This window comes from Athene cunicularia (genome assembly GCF_003259725.1).
Source record: "Athene cunicularia isolate RWA chromosome 2 unlocalized genomic scaffold, athCun1 chr2_part1, whole genome shotgun sequence".
Lineage (NCBI taxonomy): Eukaryota > Metazoa > Chordata > Aves > Strigiformes > Strigidae > Athene > Athene cunicularia.
Window position 1 is genome coordinate 122,893,012 of NW_020799095.1, and position 19,258 is coordinate 122,912,269.

Below are 19,258 nucleotides of genomic sequence, written 5' to 3' on the forward strand. Positions count from 1 at the left end.
AAACTTAAAGACCTTCTCCCCTCTTCAACCTTTTTGGGTCTTACGAGCAGGTAGGTAAAAATCAGTATCACACAGCGGAGATCACGCTGGCATTCAACAAGACTTACCCTACATTACATAAAAGTGGAACTATATGGTCATTATGTTAAGTCTTCCAGTACCAAGAAATACAGACTCCACCGTTGTTCATCCCACCTACACCATTTAATTTGTCCTCCTCATACATCCCCATGATGTGCCTTATTTTTTTACCTAGTTCAGTCTCAAGTGGTGGAGTAGAGCAAACATGAACTTGTCATTTCTGCTTCATGCAGAGAATTGCACCTAGCAGTGACCCATAGCTGTGCCAACACAACCTTCTCTTGCCCCTGCAAAGTTATCTTGGGAAAATGGGAAGAAAAAGTGTATTTCCCATTCCCATTTCCCATCTGCCTTAGGAATCTAACTTATGCATGACTCAGAGCACAAAATGTTAAGGACTTAGGAGACTCCCTTAATTCTCTTCCTTTATGACTACAAGACTTTTAGATATATGCCTATGGTTTGATGCTGTGAATACCTAAAGCAGGCACATACTGAACCCCAACCAATCCACCTGTCTGTTCAGCTTGTTTTGAGGCGCTTAGGAACCTGTCGATAAGCACACTCATGTTCACAAAGGCTTTTTGGTGCTGCTCTGCTAAAGACTGCCTGAAAGTGAGGACTTAATGCAAGTCATAAAGTCTGTCTGAACACCCCACTTCCCAGGACAGCAAACAGGGAGTGGTCAGCACCATCAAAATTCAATGTCCAGGGGAATGAACAGGGAAACAGATGTCAAAAAAAAACCCCACAAAAAAAGACTGTTTTGAATTTTATCTCTCTTGTGGACTTAACTGCTGACATAGAGGCCTAGAAAGGAGACTGTTCAAAACCAGGATTAAACAGCCCTCTAACAGGTCAAGGACAGAACGGCCCCATTCCAACATCACTAGTAATGTGAAGAAATGCACAGACCTACACACTTTTGCAAATCTGTACCTAATCCTTCACTGCTCAGTGGTTTGTCCAGGCCAAAGAAGCATCCAAAGCCATTTTAGAAAACTTCTTGAATAAGTATCAAGGGTCAGGCAAAAAGTAATGGTTTGGAGTTACTCTCTGAAGTTCCCTTGGGTGCTACAAACATGCCCCTAATCTCGGGGATCATGTATGTATACAACTGCAGGAGCTGACAGTATGCTGGCTCTGTCACACAGTCCGGGCTTAAATAAACCTCATAAGAGAAGGAGAAAATCTCCTATACTATAGCTTTCCTAAAGTAATTGCACTCAGTGTAAGGGTGGGAATTGGCAGTGCCCTGTTTTTGTAAGGCCATATCTAATTTACTTTGAAACAGGAGAAAATAAATTTCCATTTAATATACAGTTATTTAACATCACCTTCCATTTGCACCCTCATTGTCTGCACAAAATTCTTCACTGTAGGAAAGCCTCTGTAATTCATAAATGATCTCACTGATGACAGAACAGTCAAATGTGAGCAAACCTAGAAGGTCTTTTTTTTTTTTTCCCCCTAAACAGCCTTATAGATGTTGTTAGACAGAGAGAGATATAAAAGCAATTCATGTGGTTCCCTGAGCAGTTTATAATTCTGACATCATTATTGCTTATCCAGGTTTCTGTATTGGAATTATTTTTCAATTGTACTTAAATCATTGTACTTAAATCATTGGTATCTCCACACAATTCTCAGAAAGTGATTTGGCATTTCTTAAATTCTTTTGAGAACTCTCAACTCTACAGCCACAGATCAACGTTGTTGCTCGAACAAGTAAACTCAACACATACATGTCTAATCCTGTCCTCTTAAGTGTCTGATTTACAATGTGGCTAATTGCATTTTTAGATTCCCAACACTCCTGGCACCAATTTTTGCTACTCCACAAAAGGACCCAGTTTCATAATTACTCCGTATCAACCCCATTGTTGGGAAATCAAATTCTCGAGGTACTTCATGGATAGCATGCTCTGTCAAGGCACTCTTGTTAAAATTGCTGCCAGCATGATGTCTTTTCTCTGTTAGTTATTCCTTGATGGAATTTAATAAATATTCATTGGCAGAGTGCAGTGTAATTGATTCAGCCACTTTCATTTTTTTATCAGCCCTGCAGGATGCCACAGCCTCTGCAGAAAATCTCCAAGATTTGCCAAAGGTTGACAGTAAGAAGCTTTGGAGATTCACTTGGTGAAGAGAAGGGAGGAAAATAGTATTGCTTATCGCCATGTCTAATATTCCACTGTCAGAAAAAAAAAAAAGCTATATGGTTCTCTGGATGAGCAATATGCCTTATAAAACTGCACTTTAAAAATTAATAAATTCATAAAGTGTAATATTAAATGAGATGTTATGATTTAAGAAAGGTTTATGATTAGAAAATAGAAATTTATACTGAAAAATGCTTTCCAATAAAAATTAGGATACATTACATTAATATTTATTTCTATTTATTATACAGAAGATTTTCCACTGCTCCTAAATAGTGACTTACATTTACTTTTCATATTCACTGTGCTAGGCTCTAGAAGCATAATCCTTTTGAACTCTTCATAAAGGTTTTTAACTCCCCCTACAGTATCCACATCTATACTGCGTTACATTTAGGACTACTGGAAGTCTATGATTAATGAAACATTGCATTTCTGCTGTCCTGTTCATGAAATTTAGCCTTGTACACTAGCTTTTTTGAAGAAAGGGTCAGAGTTGAGTTTATATCTGATACATACATCTAATACATCTTCATTAAGAAGTTGTCAAACTGCAATATGTATTAATATTAAAATGCAGTATGTATTGAACATATTTTCTATATAGAACAGCATTTTTCTGCTATCAATAGGGAATACATATATGTAGACTCCTAGAATCAGACTTTGCATTTCATCTTATTGTTTCTTCCAGTTGCCTTTTAAATATGCTTAATCTTCAGAGTTCATTTAGGTAACAGCCCAACTGCTTGAACCCAATTAGCCACAATCTCACTGATTTTCCATCCAATTTTGTAAGAAATCTCTTAGTAGCACAAAAAGGAGCATATAGTGCCAGGCTCTGCACCTAGAAGAATGTTCTTTTATAAGCATACAGTTAAAAAAAAAAATATATATACACTATAGATCCAATTCTCTACTTGTAGATACTGCTGCAAAAATCCCCCAAACTGTACTGAATTAAAGAGACTGGTAAAAGTGCTAAAATTGGCCATGCTGGCAAACTGAAGCATATATTGAATTTATTTTTGGTATCTGTTATGTCAAATTTATTTCTATCGTGAGACCCTGTAAAACAAAATGAAAAGTTCTAAAAACTTATTTTTTTCTTTCTTTTTTTCTCATTCACTTACTGGAATGCCAGTGAAGGTAACTGGAGGCGACTGCCAAGAGATGCTAAAGCTACTGCCATTGGGAGTGAATTTTGCTGACCCTGGAATGTTCACCGGAGGAGTGGCCTGTGTGAAAAGAAAATATTATTCCAGTAAGAAGAACCATTCCTCTTGCAAAGCATTTCAATGGATCTTTCACTCCTTGAAACTGTAAGTCTACAAGACACTTTCCAAGGTGGAAAAAACTGCATGGTGACAAGCATTTTATCCTTGTGAGAGGGATAATCATGGGTAAGTCAGTCAGTAAGGAAGGATATATATATCACTGTTCTTAAAACCTTGTTTAGAGAAAGATGATAGCTCTCACAAGAATCCAAGTAATATCCTTAAAATCTAGGTCTGATAGAAAATCACACAGAAATCAAACATCATATACAATTAACTTTTAAAATGTCAGCTAGCAGCACAAAATATTACAAATGATCCCCTGTACCACAATGATAAACATGGCAGTATTTAAACTGATGGCAGCTGGTTTAAACAACTGAAGACTGGATAGAGAGGCTTCTCAGGCAGTAGGGTTAATGATCAACAGTAAAGGTTAGCCATTTCTCATTTATCAGATAAATGCTAAGAATCGTCCCCATTAAAACAGTCTCTTCTATTAAAAATAAGGAGCTGAAAATCATCCTTGGGATTCAAAAACCAGCTCTTAAAAGACTAAGTTAAAGCAAATACTTGAAGGACCCCTGGTCCCCTTGAACTCTTATGTTCTTCACATCTGGGCTGTAATACCCAGTGCTGCCCTACGGTGCAATACTTGATAATCTGAGCTCAGAGCGTTGAGCATCTTTCATCTTGTGCCTTCCCTCTGGTTTTCTCACTGGGTTATGAGCCCTCAGGGATTCTCCCATGCCCGTTTTTGAATCCCATTTAATTTACAGAGTCAGGAAATTCATACCTTTGCAGTTACACTGCCTAGCAGGAGCGTGAGCAGCCACCATGAACACAGGCTCCCTTTTACTCTTGAATTTCAAGCCTTGACCACAAAAAAACCCTTGGTTTAAACTTAGAAAGAACCCGCTATTAAAAATGAGTTTTTAATTCTGCCTTTCAGTTGCCTGCACCTGACAATAACGCAATACACTTATTTTAAGTAGTGGTTGTGTTTGAGGCTGCTGAAGTTGTCTCACTGCTTTGGGGAAGTGAGCGCTTCCCTGAGCTGCCAGTCAGAGAGGAGTGATGACAAACTATGACCTGATAGTCCCCATTAAACATAATCTTCAGAGTAAACAAGTGCTGAAGCAATCCCCTGGAGTCTCTCCAAGGAAAAGAAACAGAGACCACCGGATGCCTCCGTTATGGCAGTGATGCTCTGTGGGCTGCCGAGCCTGCTGACAGCTCCAAGAGAATCCACACAGACATGCGGAGCAAACGTTCACTGAGCTCCATAAAATATAAAAACCTCACTGAAAGGCATCAAGAAAAATTTGGCAACTCCAGATGGTACCAGTAGTGCTTCATTACAACCCTGTTCAAATGGAAAGGAGTGAATGACCACAACACTCCTGTCAGAAAGGACCGGAGGCAGCTGGTTGGGCAGTGAGGTGGCAGTGCCTCTGCCCAGTGTCCCACCAGGATATCAGCTCAAAGCCAGGCTTAGTGTGGTGACTTCCTCAGGTATTCAAATAAGACCCACAAGGGAAATCCTAGATGCTGAAAGACCCGCCTGTAGTTTCTCTGTAGCTAAATTTAACAGGTACAGGCACTAGTTTCATAATGAAACATGAAGTGTGAGAACTTTAAAATTGCTGTAATTTGCAATTGCCTAAAATACCATGGTGCTCAATTATTTTTTTTCAATGCCTAAATATCTACCTCAGACATGATCAGATTTAGACAGACAATCACCTTGTTCATTTGTTTCCCAGACATGCATCTTTTCTCATCAAGCACAGTCACCTTTTTCAGGCTAACATTTTAGACCATCTCTTCCATAACATAAGCAACCATAACATTACAATGAACTGAAGAGTTTCTATACCCCAATCTCACTTTGCTTTAGAGACTTCTATCTAATTCCCAATTAAAATGTATTAAAGGATAATTTATAATTACTTATTTGTGCCAACACTGCCCTTATATCTGAAATAGCACATGCTTGTCCTCTTCCCCTCTCACATTCGTTTTTCTCACTTTCTTCCCAGGCAGCGACCCCATCCTCTCCTCACCCCTGCTTTGCCTGAGCTGTCAGTCCCGGGGCTGGAGATGCCCTCCGTATCCTCCCTGCCCTCCCTCTGCATTCTGATCACCTTCTTTCTACCTCTTCAGATTGAAGCTCATCACACTTGAAACCTGGTTGACCAGAACTCTACTCAGGATCTCTGTTGAAGTTATCCGGGGGTCTTGTATAACAGCATTAAAAATCCCCATCTCTCCTAGATATTTCACAGAATCACAGAATTGTCTAGGTTGGAAAAGACCTTGAAGATCATCCAGTCCAAACATTAACCTAGCACTGACAGTTCCCAACTACACCATATCCCTCAGCGCTATGTCAACCTGACTCTTAAACACCTCCAGGGATGGGGACTCCACCACTGCCCGGGACAGCCCATTTCTTACCCAAGAAAGCTGATGACTTCATTTTTTTTTTCCCCTTCACATCTCTATTGTTGTTGGCTCACGGTCATACTGTGCTTGAATAATGAACATAGGCTTCTTCCTCACATAATTTTCTAACTACCCCAGTTTATAGCAGAAAAATCTCATTAGTTCCTAAGGTGCAGGACTTTGTATGTTCTGCCATTAAATTGCACCCAAAACCTATTATTCTTAATATCACCCAGTCAGGTAAGCATGACACATAAATCCCTGTACAGCTGACATCTCCTGAGTTTGTTATCAGCAGAGTTTATTAGAGTATTTGTGTAGTACCAGAATGATTTAATGAAAATGAGATCAGGCCCCAAAACAGGTCTTCATTCAATTCCACTAATAACATTCAATAGCCCTTTCAAAATAACTCACTGCTGTTCTCCCTGACTCCCAGCTCTCCTGCACTAAGTTTAATCTTGAGCCTAATAACTGCCTGTATCTTTCAAGATCAAATGCTCTCCTCAAATCCAGAGGGATTTGTTCTTCTGTACTGCTTCTTCACTGTTTACAAAGCTACCTTGTCCAAGGAAGATGTTAGACTGTTTTAGCATAGTCATTCTTTGGAGTTCCTCCATTGCACTTCACCTCATTTGCTGTACTTTCCACAATTTCTTCAATTATTCTTCTAAAACTTCCCTCATCCATAGGACCGGGTCAGAGAAGAGTCAGGACTTGCCTGCTCACTTCCTCTTTACACCTTTCTAACTACAGGTATTATATTTGCCATTTTCCACTCATACAAAAAATGGCAACTAACAGATCTGTTGAGAATTCTTACGATCTGGCTTTGGGTTCTGTATTTTTTCCCCCTTTTTAACAGGAACCCTGGAATGGATGTTATTCAGCCTCCCTTATCTGAGTTCCTTGAGCTGTGAATTTTGCCTCTTCACTCCCAGTGAAGTAATTCCCACTTTCATGCTCTCATTCATATGAGAAATTTTCTTCATCACTACATTCCCATTCAATACTTTGTTTCAGTTTTGATGCAGAAAATACCAAAAGTAAAAAAAGTTTTGAAATTCTGTACATGGCTCATTCCAGCAAGCAAACTACAGGAAATATGGTGGTATTCAAGATGCTGTCTTCACCTTTTCTTCTATTCCCTTTTACACAACAGATTAGTCACAAGAATGCTTAAATGCTATGAGTGAAAGCTGGGCTCAATTTCTCATCTTGCTGGTTAGTTGAATCTCCATCTTGCCTCCTGGAGAGTGCTGCTTTTTCTGTGTAGAGGGACCCTAGAAGAGGATGCCACTGACCTGCTCTGCAGAAGCTGCCTCCTTTGCAAGGGCAACCTGAATACTTGGGCAGGGACCTGCCTCCTGTTTCCAACATGCACAGTGCGTGCTGTGTCACTCCTCGATAATGAAATGAAGTATTGAAACCAGTGCAACTTGTAAAGAAGAGAGGGCTCAGACACTTGTAGTCTTGTGTTGTGGAACACATCAATTCAAATCCAATTCAAGCGGCTTAAACATTTGAACTAGGATTTCCTTAGGCAAGTGCTTTACTCAAAGGCTACTTATAAAAAAGCATCAAGCAAAACTCCAAATTGCAGGGAAGACTGTCATGACTGCAAATGTCGAAGTGAAACTCTTCTCAGCAGCCTAGACTTGGTGCCTCACTCTCTGAGGGCAGGGCTTAAGCTAGACTAAGAAGAAAGTCTTTCTCCTAGCTGGCTTGATCAATCCCCAGGTTGGTATGCTACCTGATGCAGCTCCCACCTGGGATGCCAAGCTTCCGTCCATGCTTTCCACTGTGCACAAGAGTCTAAAACAAGCCTGTGAATTCTGTGTGGTTCCCTCTGTCCTTGTAGTGGGTCGGGTCCAGACACACAACAAAAATGTTTCATCCGCACAATGCTGTATATGAAAGTTATTACATCTGATAAATTTAACAGAGTTTAATTATCCGGTGCATACGCAGGTCACGAACTACACTACTTCAAAGCCTCTAGTCTTCTTTTCTCATATGGTATCCAGACCAAAACATGTCAAATTTTAGTGCACTTTCAAAATTAATGCTTTCTGCTGAACTTAGTTGGAAGTTTTTGAAACAGCAGCTTTTGGATCTGATTGGATTTTTGCCATTTGCAAAGCATTACCTCTAAGAGTAGGAGGATACCATATATGCCTTTTCATTCTTTCTGCTCTACTTCACGTATGCAAACTGACAACTCACACTGTACAAATAAAGGAAATTAATTGTTCCTGCCATCCCTTGAGTACTTGCCTGTAGACACATCCAGTACAAAGAGAGCTGAAAGGAAGACTCTGGAGGGATCTGGCTGCCTGAAGAAGAATTTTTACAAAGCAGGAGACCACATCTGAGCATGTCACCTTGGGCTCTCCTCAAGGTCAGTGGAGAATTAACTGATGTAGAGATACACAGAACAACTCTTCTCAAACTACTGTGTGTGGCTGGACAATAGCACCCCAAAATCCACCAGCTGTGGTGGGAGCACAAACAAACAGCTAGCTCAGAAGCAGACATCTAAATTTAAATGAGACTAACTCCTTGGGTTGTCCTGAAAACTTTTCAACCCATTAAAACTAGACTTGGCTTTTTAAAACCCAAACATTGTAATCTGACATTTCTTTATATATTAATGACATTAGTGTAATCAATGGAGTTCACTCTCACTAGCATTACCTGGTAAGCATGGTCTGTGTGTACGAGGTAGAGGTTGGTAGGAGCTGAGCGGCTCAGAGGTGTCATCAATTTAGTCTCAGTTTTGGCACAGGAAGTTTCAGGACGGATTGCATCTTGGGAGGGAAAGGAAGGAGGAGATGCTAAAGATGGAGAGACTGGGGAAAGACTGCTTAAGCCATCAGCTACTGAGTCCGTGTTGAGCCTGATTTCTGTATAGTAAAAATCCTCCTCTCCATCACTGTAGTCAGACTCTCCTACACGTCTGTATCAAGACAAAGAAAAAAGGACGATTAAATGGAAGCAAGAACCCCAAGGTAAATTTTAAGTTCTAGATGCATGAGAAAATATATTCATACTGTCAATAAATTAGTATTCCTAATTACAACCCTACCTACTTTATCAGCATTCTGGCTGCAGGGATGGGGGAGAGGAAAAGAATATAATCTTGTCTGAAGGGAAAAGAAAGAGGAATTAGGTTATTTTTTTCTCTGTGTTATTCTTGATTAATTCTTTGACCTTGGAGGACATGTTTAACTTCTATGCTTCAGTTTAAATATCAGTTTCTCATTCCTAACTATTGCAGTTAACAGGAATCTTAAAGCACTTTGACTTTCAGAAATGATGGAGCAGACACTGAAGGGTGGATAAATATAACAAACACAGGCAAGATATACTTCATGAATGTTACGGCAAAAAATATGTAGGTCTTATTGTAGGTTACTTAATTAAACCAAATATAGTTATGGCCATGATTCACTGTAACTTTACTTGGCATAACAGAAGAAGCTGCTAAAAAAGTCTCACTGTGCAACTCAGACACATGTAGAGAAATGACATATATGTGCTGTCTTGCCAGTGGAGGACTTTCTGGTGTTACTCTCCAGAAACAGACTTACTGAAGGAGAACATGTGAAAGGTTTTATTGCCCCTGCATCCATGGCATTATCTGCTGTGTGTTTGACTGCAAGTGCTCAAAACCCAAAACCAGCCCCTAGCCAGTTCTTCAGCCTGCTTGCCTCTACCTGTGGTCCTTTCACCACCTTACTTAACAGAACTCACTGAGAGAGCATGGGTTCATCAGGTTTGAAAGGCTCTACCAGAAGTACCATCCATCAGACTACAGCCAGTCATTCACCAAAACTACTCTCTCCGGCAAAGTTACAAACTCCAAATTCCAACAAAATTCCGCTGCTTACTTCTCCCTCTCCTGTGCCACGAAAAGGATGTCCCCATAACATACAAGGCAAAGCAACATTCCTAATTGCATTTTGAGAGAGATTTTCTGTTTCTGATAGCTTCATTCTTCAGAGCCTAGACCAACAGCAATTACTATGACCTTTGCAAGACTCTCCTGAGATCCACAGACTACTTCCTCATGGTCTCTTTAATTTTTAAGCACAGGGTAACATTTTTTTTATGTTTCCACATACCTAAAAGGTGAAGACCATGAGTCCTCACTCTAAGTGTATATGAGACAGCTAGATCACTCGGTGACTTGCACAGGAGATTCCAGTTGCAAACAAAAGCTCCAAAACTAGCTTGTTTCATATAAGATCCATTCGCTTTTGCTTCTAGTCCAAGTAACAGACACATGGAATTGCAGTTTCTTTTTTATAGGTTTCTCAGGGTCTGGGGGTTTGTTTTTGTGGAGTTTTTTGTGTTAATTTGATTTAGAACTGGCACAAACACCCGATCCGATGGGAAACAAGGCTGGAAAGTATTCATGCAAGACCCTGAAACCTGCTGTCTTTTGCAGAGCATCAGCCCAGACATGAGGTGCAGCCAGCACATAAGAAATAAGTGCCACTGAGCTGTGCGGCCGTTAGGGAAGTGCAGCGTGACCTAGAGCTGTATTTGACCTTCTAGCAAAGTTCACAAAAGTTCAGGGAAGAAAGTGCCTCACTGTTGGAGTATGTTCTCATTTACCTTGATGTACTACTCTACAATTTCCTCAGAAACCTAGGGATCTAAAACAGAAAAGCCAAGGACAATCCCAATCCAGTTCATCTCCCCAGCCAAGTGTGACTGCTCCCCTTCTATACCAAACCCTTTAGACTTTTGAAGAGACTGCTTTCTTACCCAAGGTGAATGGTTCGTATGTGTTTCTGAATCCCTGCAGCTGTGCTCAGTACCTTCCCACAGTTTTTCCACAGGCATTTGAACATCACCTTCATGGAGTTCTGAAAAGAATGAGTAAAGCAATGTTTGGTGTGTGGAAGATAGAAAGAAAAACAAACCACACAAAACAGATACACAGTTACAAAACACTGTGAAGGTTCAAAGCTACCACCTCCAAATCTGTAATGATGTAATAGTCTCTGTCAACAGTGTCATCCTACTGAACTCAGCAAAATCCCAGTGAAAAGCTTCAGGAGCAGCTTGTGACAAAACTCTACCTCTATCCACTCTTTGGAAAGGCTTTTTCATCTGCAAGTTCTAGTTTCTGTCTCCCCACTAAAGAAGTTAGACATAAAAACTTCCTACACTTCTTTGGAGTCTTTCAAAGAACAACTGATAAGGACTTCTCAATGCAAGGTATCTTCTTAACTTAAGGTCTTCCTGCTAGTGAATTTTGCAACACATAAAAAAATACTGTGCCAGAAAACTGTAGCTTCTGCTATGACAATATTCACCCATGAGCTGGCAAAACATGCTTTTATTTCATTCAGAAGCTGTTGTGACCCTTACTTGGACAAGAGAATGAGAAGCCATCTGGCTGTGTTCAACATTTTTAAAAGAGTATGTGTATAATCTCATTTTAATATTCTTGTTATATTCTTTAATTCACTGGCCTAAAATAATTGTGTAGAGCATAGCCAACAAAGCTATAACCATCCCAATCCTCAGTATTTTGAGGACTCTGGAGAAAACTAGTCTTAATTTAAAGCACAGTATGAAACACAGATGTTGCAGAACTGTATAGATTTTTGTAAAAGCTAATTTTACTCCAAAATTAAACCTACTTTATAAATTTTAAATTAAAAAAATCTAAATAATTTGTACTACACATCATTGAAGAAAACATGAGGAAAACCTTCAAAATAGTGTATTATTATACTGTAATTTTAGTTACATGTAAGATTAAATGAATATATATTCATATAAAGCTTGCTGGAAAAAAAAAAATGGAACAAGCACGTCCTTAAGTTAAGTACATGGTTCACTGTGTCTTGAATGAAATTTGAGTTGGTGTTTTTTTCCATTTCGACCCTTTGGAACTGTATGCCAGTAGATGGCAAGTTTTAGCATTTGCTAGAAATATGATGATTAGATTATATATTTTAAAAATCTCAGTTGATGGGCTTTTTAAAATACAAGTTGACTGTAGTAGCATGCCCTCATAGTTGGCAGTCTATAACATCTCGTGTTTGAAAGTATGGATGCTAAGGGCTTTAAGATTTGAGGTACCTGGTCATGCTGTTTATATGAAAATCTTCTACTTTGGAATAAGTCACACATAAATTCCCTCTATATTTTTTTATCTGATAATACAACTACCATTCAAATAGATACAGAACTCTTTTTTCCTAAAACTGAATATAACCTATCTGGCAATTCTGATAGATACATTTCTTACTTCTACAATATAATACTAAATACTATCATCAGCTCAAGAATCCACAACCAACCATGGGGACAAGATGAAGACCACGGTTATCATTTATATCTTAGGAATTCTGATACGACATCAGGAAAACAGAATAGTTTAACATCGATCTCCAGATTGATGGTCAAACCAACCTATTAGACCCACTGTGTTTTTGGCTTTATTGTCAGTACTGGGAGTCTGCAAAAACCCATGCATTTTAACGTAACCAAATGAAATCTCACTCAGTAGAAATACAGAGCATAAACCATGCTTCCATTTCTGACTAGTCAAAAAATTGCCTAATCAGGCTTAATGTTTTATTTAAGAAAATAATGGAACACAAATGGTTTGGGGAGGAATAACTACATTAGTGGAAACTTTTAAGCAAACAACTTTAAGGCAAAGTGGTTGCTAAACATGACCATTTTCCAAATATGAAATGGAAGAAACTTTAATGAGTAAAAGTGAGGTTACTGATCACTATATTTCCAGGTTTATTCCTTCTGATTTTTGTAGCCCTGAAGAAGAAATAACCTGAACATTTTTATTTCAGCTTCTAAAGGTGCGAAGCTGTACTCAGATACTAAGTACCATGCTGGGGCCAGAATAAAAAAACCTGCAGGAAACGCAGTTCATTTATAAAACAAATTTTGGCAGGTAATGTTATTTATTTATATTAAATATTTGCCATACAGAGCAAAATCCCTGCAAACCAGAAAAGATAGCGTAATACATTGGTGGTGGGTAAATAGAAATATTCAAAGACAACTTGTAAAACAAAGATGGCAGCTGCAAACCCATCTGTCTCATCACAGCTGAGCAATAAGAGTGATGCTAATAAGCTGAGCTTTAACTGAGAAGTAAAAGGCGAACCAGCACACCTCTGCATTCCCACTCCTCCTGTTCCACACCCCCCAAAATCATCTCTGTCTTTAGTTTAACAGTCAGCTCTAACATCTAATTTATTATAACAAAGGTGTCCTCCAAATTTTTTTTTTCCTTTTTAGCATGAAGCACAATCATTTCATGTCCCTCTCCCACAAACAAGGGCAGAACAGTGTGGGTGAGCAAATAAGCAACTTCTGGAGCAAAAGGGTAAATCTGAACAGGTTTAAACAATCATTAAAACTTCTTCCTGCTGGTGATGAAGCAATTAACTGTCTCAGACTGAGCCAGAAACAAAGTCACTAAGGAGAATAAATTATCTGGTTTTTCTCCTTACAAAAAGCCCTTTTTCATCTTGCTATGTAAAATCTGTCCTGTTTCATTGGGAGGGAAGAAAACTTGGACTAGTGCCATCTCTTTGTTTTCTTTTTCTTTGAGAAGAGCTTGCCTGCTAGCATAACATTGCTTGTTTGGGGTTAGTTTTGGACTTTTTTTCTTTTTTTTACACTGTGTTTTATTTAGTCTGCTTTTGCACTCCTACCAAGGATAAATTTGGCCACTGCTAATACTGTATCAAAAGCCATCAGGTTTGATCTCTTTTTTTTTTTCACTCCATATGTTTGCACAGAGAAAGCTTCACAGTATTAAGGTATCTGACACGCTGTCAGACAAACAGCATTTTCAGGGAACAAAAACTATTAAGGCCATATCCAGTTTCTGTGATGACATGTAAAGGCTGCCTGTTGCATCCTGTATACAAAGGATTTGCCAAAGTAGGACAGAAATCCCTTCAATGGCCAGAGGCAACACCTTCTGGAAATCACTTTAGTGTTTTCTGAGCAGGAGGCTCTGTAGAACCTCACCATCTGCCAGCAAATATGTGGTGCTGATGGCAGCATGTGTGTGCAGTAGGTGACTAGGTTGAATGAGACACAGTGACTAGGCTAAGTACCTATGTTAGCTGTATGCCAAGGAGGGGGATACACATACAGAGCTGTTTGGGTGACCTGTTCCCTTCTCACAGCAAAATAAGTCTACTAACATCCTAACTGCCCATGGGGATGGAATTTAATATGAGGCTAACCTTTCTCTTCCTAGGAATAGGTTCATCAAAGAGAAGGTTGCTTGTTTCAGCTTCATCAATACCATCATCTGGCTGGGAAGGTGTCCGAAAGGCTTTGAAGCTATCAGCTGACAGAGGTGGAGATGGGGTGGATGGGTTGGATTGGTCACTGGGAGCATTCCAGCTCCAGTATCCACTGCTGCTGGTACTAGAAGGCACAAATCCTCCTTCTTTCCAAGATCCATTTAGGGATTCTGTCAAGAACAACAACAGCCATCATTACAACAGTGTCATGTGTTATGGATAAGGAGATCTTTTATCTAAGGCTTAGATGTCATGTTGGTAATTAACTGTACATTCGATAAAGGAAAACAAAAGCATTGTATGTAGAGAGGAAAACTACATCTATCTCATGGCACACAAATTATATATTCCACACTTGATTTTTCAGGTTTTTTTAAGAAAACAAAGTATTTTTCTAAAAAGAAATGCTGGCTTTGGAAAAATAACCTCTTCTGCAGCATAAACTGCAATAAGCAGTCAGAAATTGAATGAATGATTATGGGAAAACATTCAAATACATCCTCGACCTTCAACATGAACACATGACTGGCGAGGCATCAGAGCAAGCTCCAAGATACTGCCCGGTCAACTGGAGATCCCCTGGGAAGGGGGACATGAGCCCCAGGACGACACTAAGTAGATCTGCAAAAACATGATCGTCATTCCAGTACTAAAACACCAGAGAAAACCATAATTACACTCTCTCTTTCCATGATCTCTCAAGGCACACGCCTCTGCCTGATTTGAATCTCTAAATGAGGTAGCACGTATCCTTGGAAGGATATCCCTTTTCCTTCATACAGGTGTTATCATTAGGCACCCGTTTTCAGAAGTGGGATGCACAGATGCTGGATCACCACCACACCTACTTACTGGAGGAACCCTGCCTCACTGCTGCAGCTCCCCTGACATTAGGTAGTAAGCAGACACTCAAGCTAACAGGTTACTCTAAAACATGGAGGGTGGGAGTAACAGCACTGCTTCTGCAATCTGAGGCACGTCTGGAGCCATGTTTCATGTGCTGAGGTCCTCGGGCATTAGACAGTGGCATGTCACCCTTCCCAATCCCTAAAGGGCTTCTGGCAGGAGAAGAATATGTAGGTCAGAAGCTCAGCAAACGTACGGCCCGGGTGTGTACAGCGGTGCAACCATGGGTGGCTCTGTCCAAAGCTTCAGGTTCTCACAGGGCTCGGGCACACATTCAGGGATGGTTTAGGTGCAGTTTCTCCCTCACTCAGGCATTGGAAGCTTTTCCCAATGACACTGTAGGTGCCTGAATATTGTGCAATAACTGACTTTGGAATTGGCAAGCAAATAACGTCTTATCTGTTCATGAAACGTTATTTAAGTGTGAGACAGGAGTCTTTTCAAGCCAGCACCTGCCTTTCAGAGTTCTGCAGAAGTCACTCCTTCATTCCTTCTCAATTTCTTACAGATAAATTTAACTAATGACATCAGCAAGAAAATAATGTCTACTACCTGCTACCAAAAACTTAACCTCAAACCAATGATTTTTTTTTTTTTTCTCCTGATTCAGATGGGTTTGGACCAAACCCTTAATCATTAACATCAAGTGCTCACAAAACCGAATGCAGTGCTCCATCAAGTAAGCACATGCATAAAAATATCCCCTTGTGTAGGCAGCAGCCAAGTCCCCACACTTACCAATCAGGGCCACAGAGCATAAATGGGATCAACCCTCCCTCTCCGTCCCAATTCCTTTTTGGGAAAGGACATATACATTTCTGGTAGCTAATAAGTTAATGTGTGAAAATGTCATGTTTTGGTTCATGATTACAGCCTTCATGTGACTGTAATGGAGGTGGGTTTTCTTTTAAGTATTTGTACTTGAGTCTTGTGCCAAAGCCAAGAAAGTACATCTGGTATCAACTTGTGACCTTAGCATAGCTTCAAATTTCCATTTCTTCAGAAAAACAAAGAAAACAGCCCTCTTTCAACTACTACTTTCTGACACATTTATAATGGTACTTTGTATTCTCAGGGTTTACAGCTTCTCCTCACCTTGCTGAGAAAGAGATGTAAATCAAGAACATTTTAAAAATAGTATGGAAAAGACTGGATGAGGTTGACAACAGGAAAAAAAAACAAACAGTGGTTCTCATTAATACTAACAAATCTGTCAATGTAAAGAAGTTTAAAATATAAATAAATGCAACTTACTCTTATTTTGGGGCTCTTTTCACATTGCTGGAGTTGCGTGAAAGAGAACCAGACCAAATATTACTCAGCTGCAGGGAAACAAGGGCCAAACACTGATCCTGTTTACATGGCTGCTCATCCCCAATAATTCCAGCACAGATCAGACTTTAATGTTAATGCTAATGTTACTTTTTTTACTTCCAGGCAAAATCCCATTTGTTTAAACAAATGGACCTTTAATTACACTGCTACTTACTGCCCTTTTTTGGAAAAGGATGCACAAAGAATTAATCATTAGTACATTTGTAGCTGATATTACTAAGATCAGAGCCTAGCCTTGCAACACCAAATGAGCTTTAAATTATCAAATCTTTTATTTAAGTCTTTAGTGAGTCTTCACTCAGGCAAAAGTAAGGTATTCAGGGAGATGCCCAACAACAGCTTCAAAATCTTTTCTGTGACTACTGAAAACATATGAATTACTTTATCAGTGAATTACTTTTTCAGGCTAGTCTTCCCAGATTTTGGGAAACAAGCAGACAAGCTATGTGAAGAAATATCAAAGAGCACTCAGACTGCATGAAGAAATATCAAAGGCAGCTAACAGCTACCATTTACCTATTAGCAATTCAAAAGGGCTTGTTTGGAAGATCTTTCCAGTCGACAGCTGCTATCTAATGTGCACTGCTGCTCCTGACAAGTGTCATCTGCTCAAACTGTCTGAGGTGGCAGGTACTGCCTTGCCCCACACCAGAGCAGCTCCCCGTGATCGGGGATGCAACGTGGGACACGTGCATGCCTCGGCTACTCCAAATCCCTGCCTGGCACATCAGCACAAATCCATCTTCATCTGTGGGTTCGGCTCTGAGCTGAGCAGCTGAAGAGCTGGTATGTTTTTAACCTTCCATTGGCCTTCCCTGGGGGTTGGCAGCCTCCAGCCTTGAGGCAGGACAGTCACTGGGGATGTCACTGCCGGAGGTTTCCCAGGGCTCCATACTCCATAAACACTTCTGGTTTTCAACACTGGAAAGTACACAAACAGGAGCCATGGGTGTTCATGGTTAGAATTCCACCGAAATGGATAAAAACTGCATTTCCAGGAAAAAAAATGGAAAAAAACACACTGTTTTTTCAAAAATCTTTAAAGCTGGGACATTTGGTATGAAATCCTTTTAAGAACATGATTTAGTGGATCGCCCATGCTTCCATGAAGAAATGCAATATCCTTATTAATTTGCATCTGTAAGTATTCCTCAAAGTCCTCCAATTGTTTACAGTAGCAGGGCATTGAGTGTCTATTTAACAGTTACAAGTGAGTAAGAAAAGACAGAGACATACAAACAGTGCTGAGAAAGCCTAACAAGGGTGCCCTAATTTAAATTATTCCTTAAAATGTAAGACTTAAAAAAATTCCTTGTAACTCCAGTCAAGCTTGAATAGATTGTATTTCATTATCAATTTCATTATTACCACTAACTTTTTAGATTTATTTTTCATTTGTGTGTTTTCTGCTATACCATGAATGGAGTACTCTTTTAAGGGATTATGGATTTAATGGTAGACCATCAGAGTTACAAAGGGCAGAGGAACTGAGGGTCTCATCCTGCATCAGTAGAATCAGACCTGTTGCCACGCAGACCTTTAGTGCACGGCCTCTCAGCCAAGGGCTGTGATCTCAAACAGCTTTACCTCATCATAGTGTTGAGTAAAATCTGACCTTATTTCCATGGGGTGGGGACAAGAACAACTCCTGTCATGTTTCGTGCATATGTGCAACTCCAAATAAGCTGTTTGGAAAATTAGTGTTTCAGTGAGGTCAGGAGACCTTCTGCAGTGCTCACCTCCCATTTATGAAATGACACATCTCCTGTTTCACAAACTGGAGCTGCTCTACAGTTACGGAAAAGGTTTCATTTCTGCTGATGTTGCACTGAAGATCTTGACTAGGTTACAGCAAAGCTCAGTATAATCTCCAGCATGCATGGGTCACTGCCAGAAGACAGCCACTCACCCCTTGTCCTCCACCACAGCCACAAGTCCTGGAAACAAGCCCCCACATACACGGCCCTGGCACCCCTCCCCGCAGCCCCTGCCCAGGCGCTGCTCTGAAGCCTTACCGTTGGGTCGGACAGGAGGGCTGCGGACCAAAGGGCTGGTGGATAAACTGGTGAGTACCATGGCTGCTGTTACTTTATCCATGTCCAGTTCTTCTGAAGATTTTCTGAAACACAGTGAATGGGAGGCAGGAAACACATCAGCAAATTTAAGGGGGTTTTAGTGGGTTTTAGGGTTTTTTAATACCAGCCCAATCCCTAAGCCAGCACAGCACAGTATCGAAAGCAAGCCACCAAGTCGTTCTCAAAGCTTTTGTATTCTGGCAACCTGAGCATATCAAGTGGCTACTTTAAGCAAACCAGCTTAGTGTAAATAGGAAAAGCAGTGGGAAAAGAGAATACATCTTCATATGAGATTCTCAGGAGTACTGTGACCCTCCATAAGCTTGACTCTGTTCCTTTTTTTTTCCAGAATTTCAGCTATTCCTATACTTAGAACTAAGTCTGTACTTAAGGGTTCTTTTTCTTGGATAAAGACATAGAGATCCAAAACCAGATAAGACTACTAGTAACATTAATAACATACACTGTTCTCTGTAGGGTGAGGAAGAACTATGAACTTTAGTTAAGGGATGCAATTTTTTCTTTGTTGCATGCTATTAACTGTCCTGTATTCTCTCCTACAGATTGATCCTAAACTTTTTCTGGTCAGATTGTAAACCAATTATTTAAAATAATTAGCAAATTGTCAGAAAACCAGTACGGGGGTGTGACTGTCT

At 40.0% G+C, this 19,258-nt stretch overlaps 1 protein-coding gene across 1 annotated transcript in view; it reads right to left on the bottom strand.

The window, feature by feature from the left end:
* ZNF704 (zinc finger protein 704) overlaps positions 1-19,258 on the bottom strand; it is a 69,333-nt gene that overhangs the window by 3,801 nt on the left and 46,274 nt on the right. The window contains exons 2-6 of the mRNA XM_026843547.1: positions 18,543-18,646; positions 14,224-14,456; positions 10,745-10,845; positions 8,666-8,927; positions 3,377-3,481 (exon numbers count right to left, since the gene is read on the bottom strand). Coding sequence (XP_026699348.1) covers positions 3,377-3,481; positions 8,666-8,927; positions 10,745-10,845; positions 14,224-14,456; positions 18,543-18,646 — 805 coding nt within the window. The remainder of the gene's footprint in view (positions 1-3,376; positions 3,482-8,665; positions 8,928-10,744; positions 10,846-14,223; positions 14,457-18,542; positions 18,647-19,258) is intronic.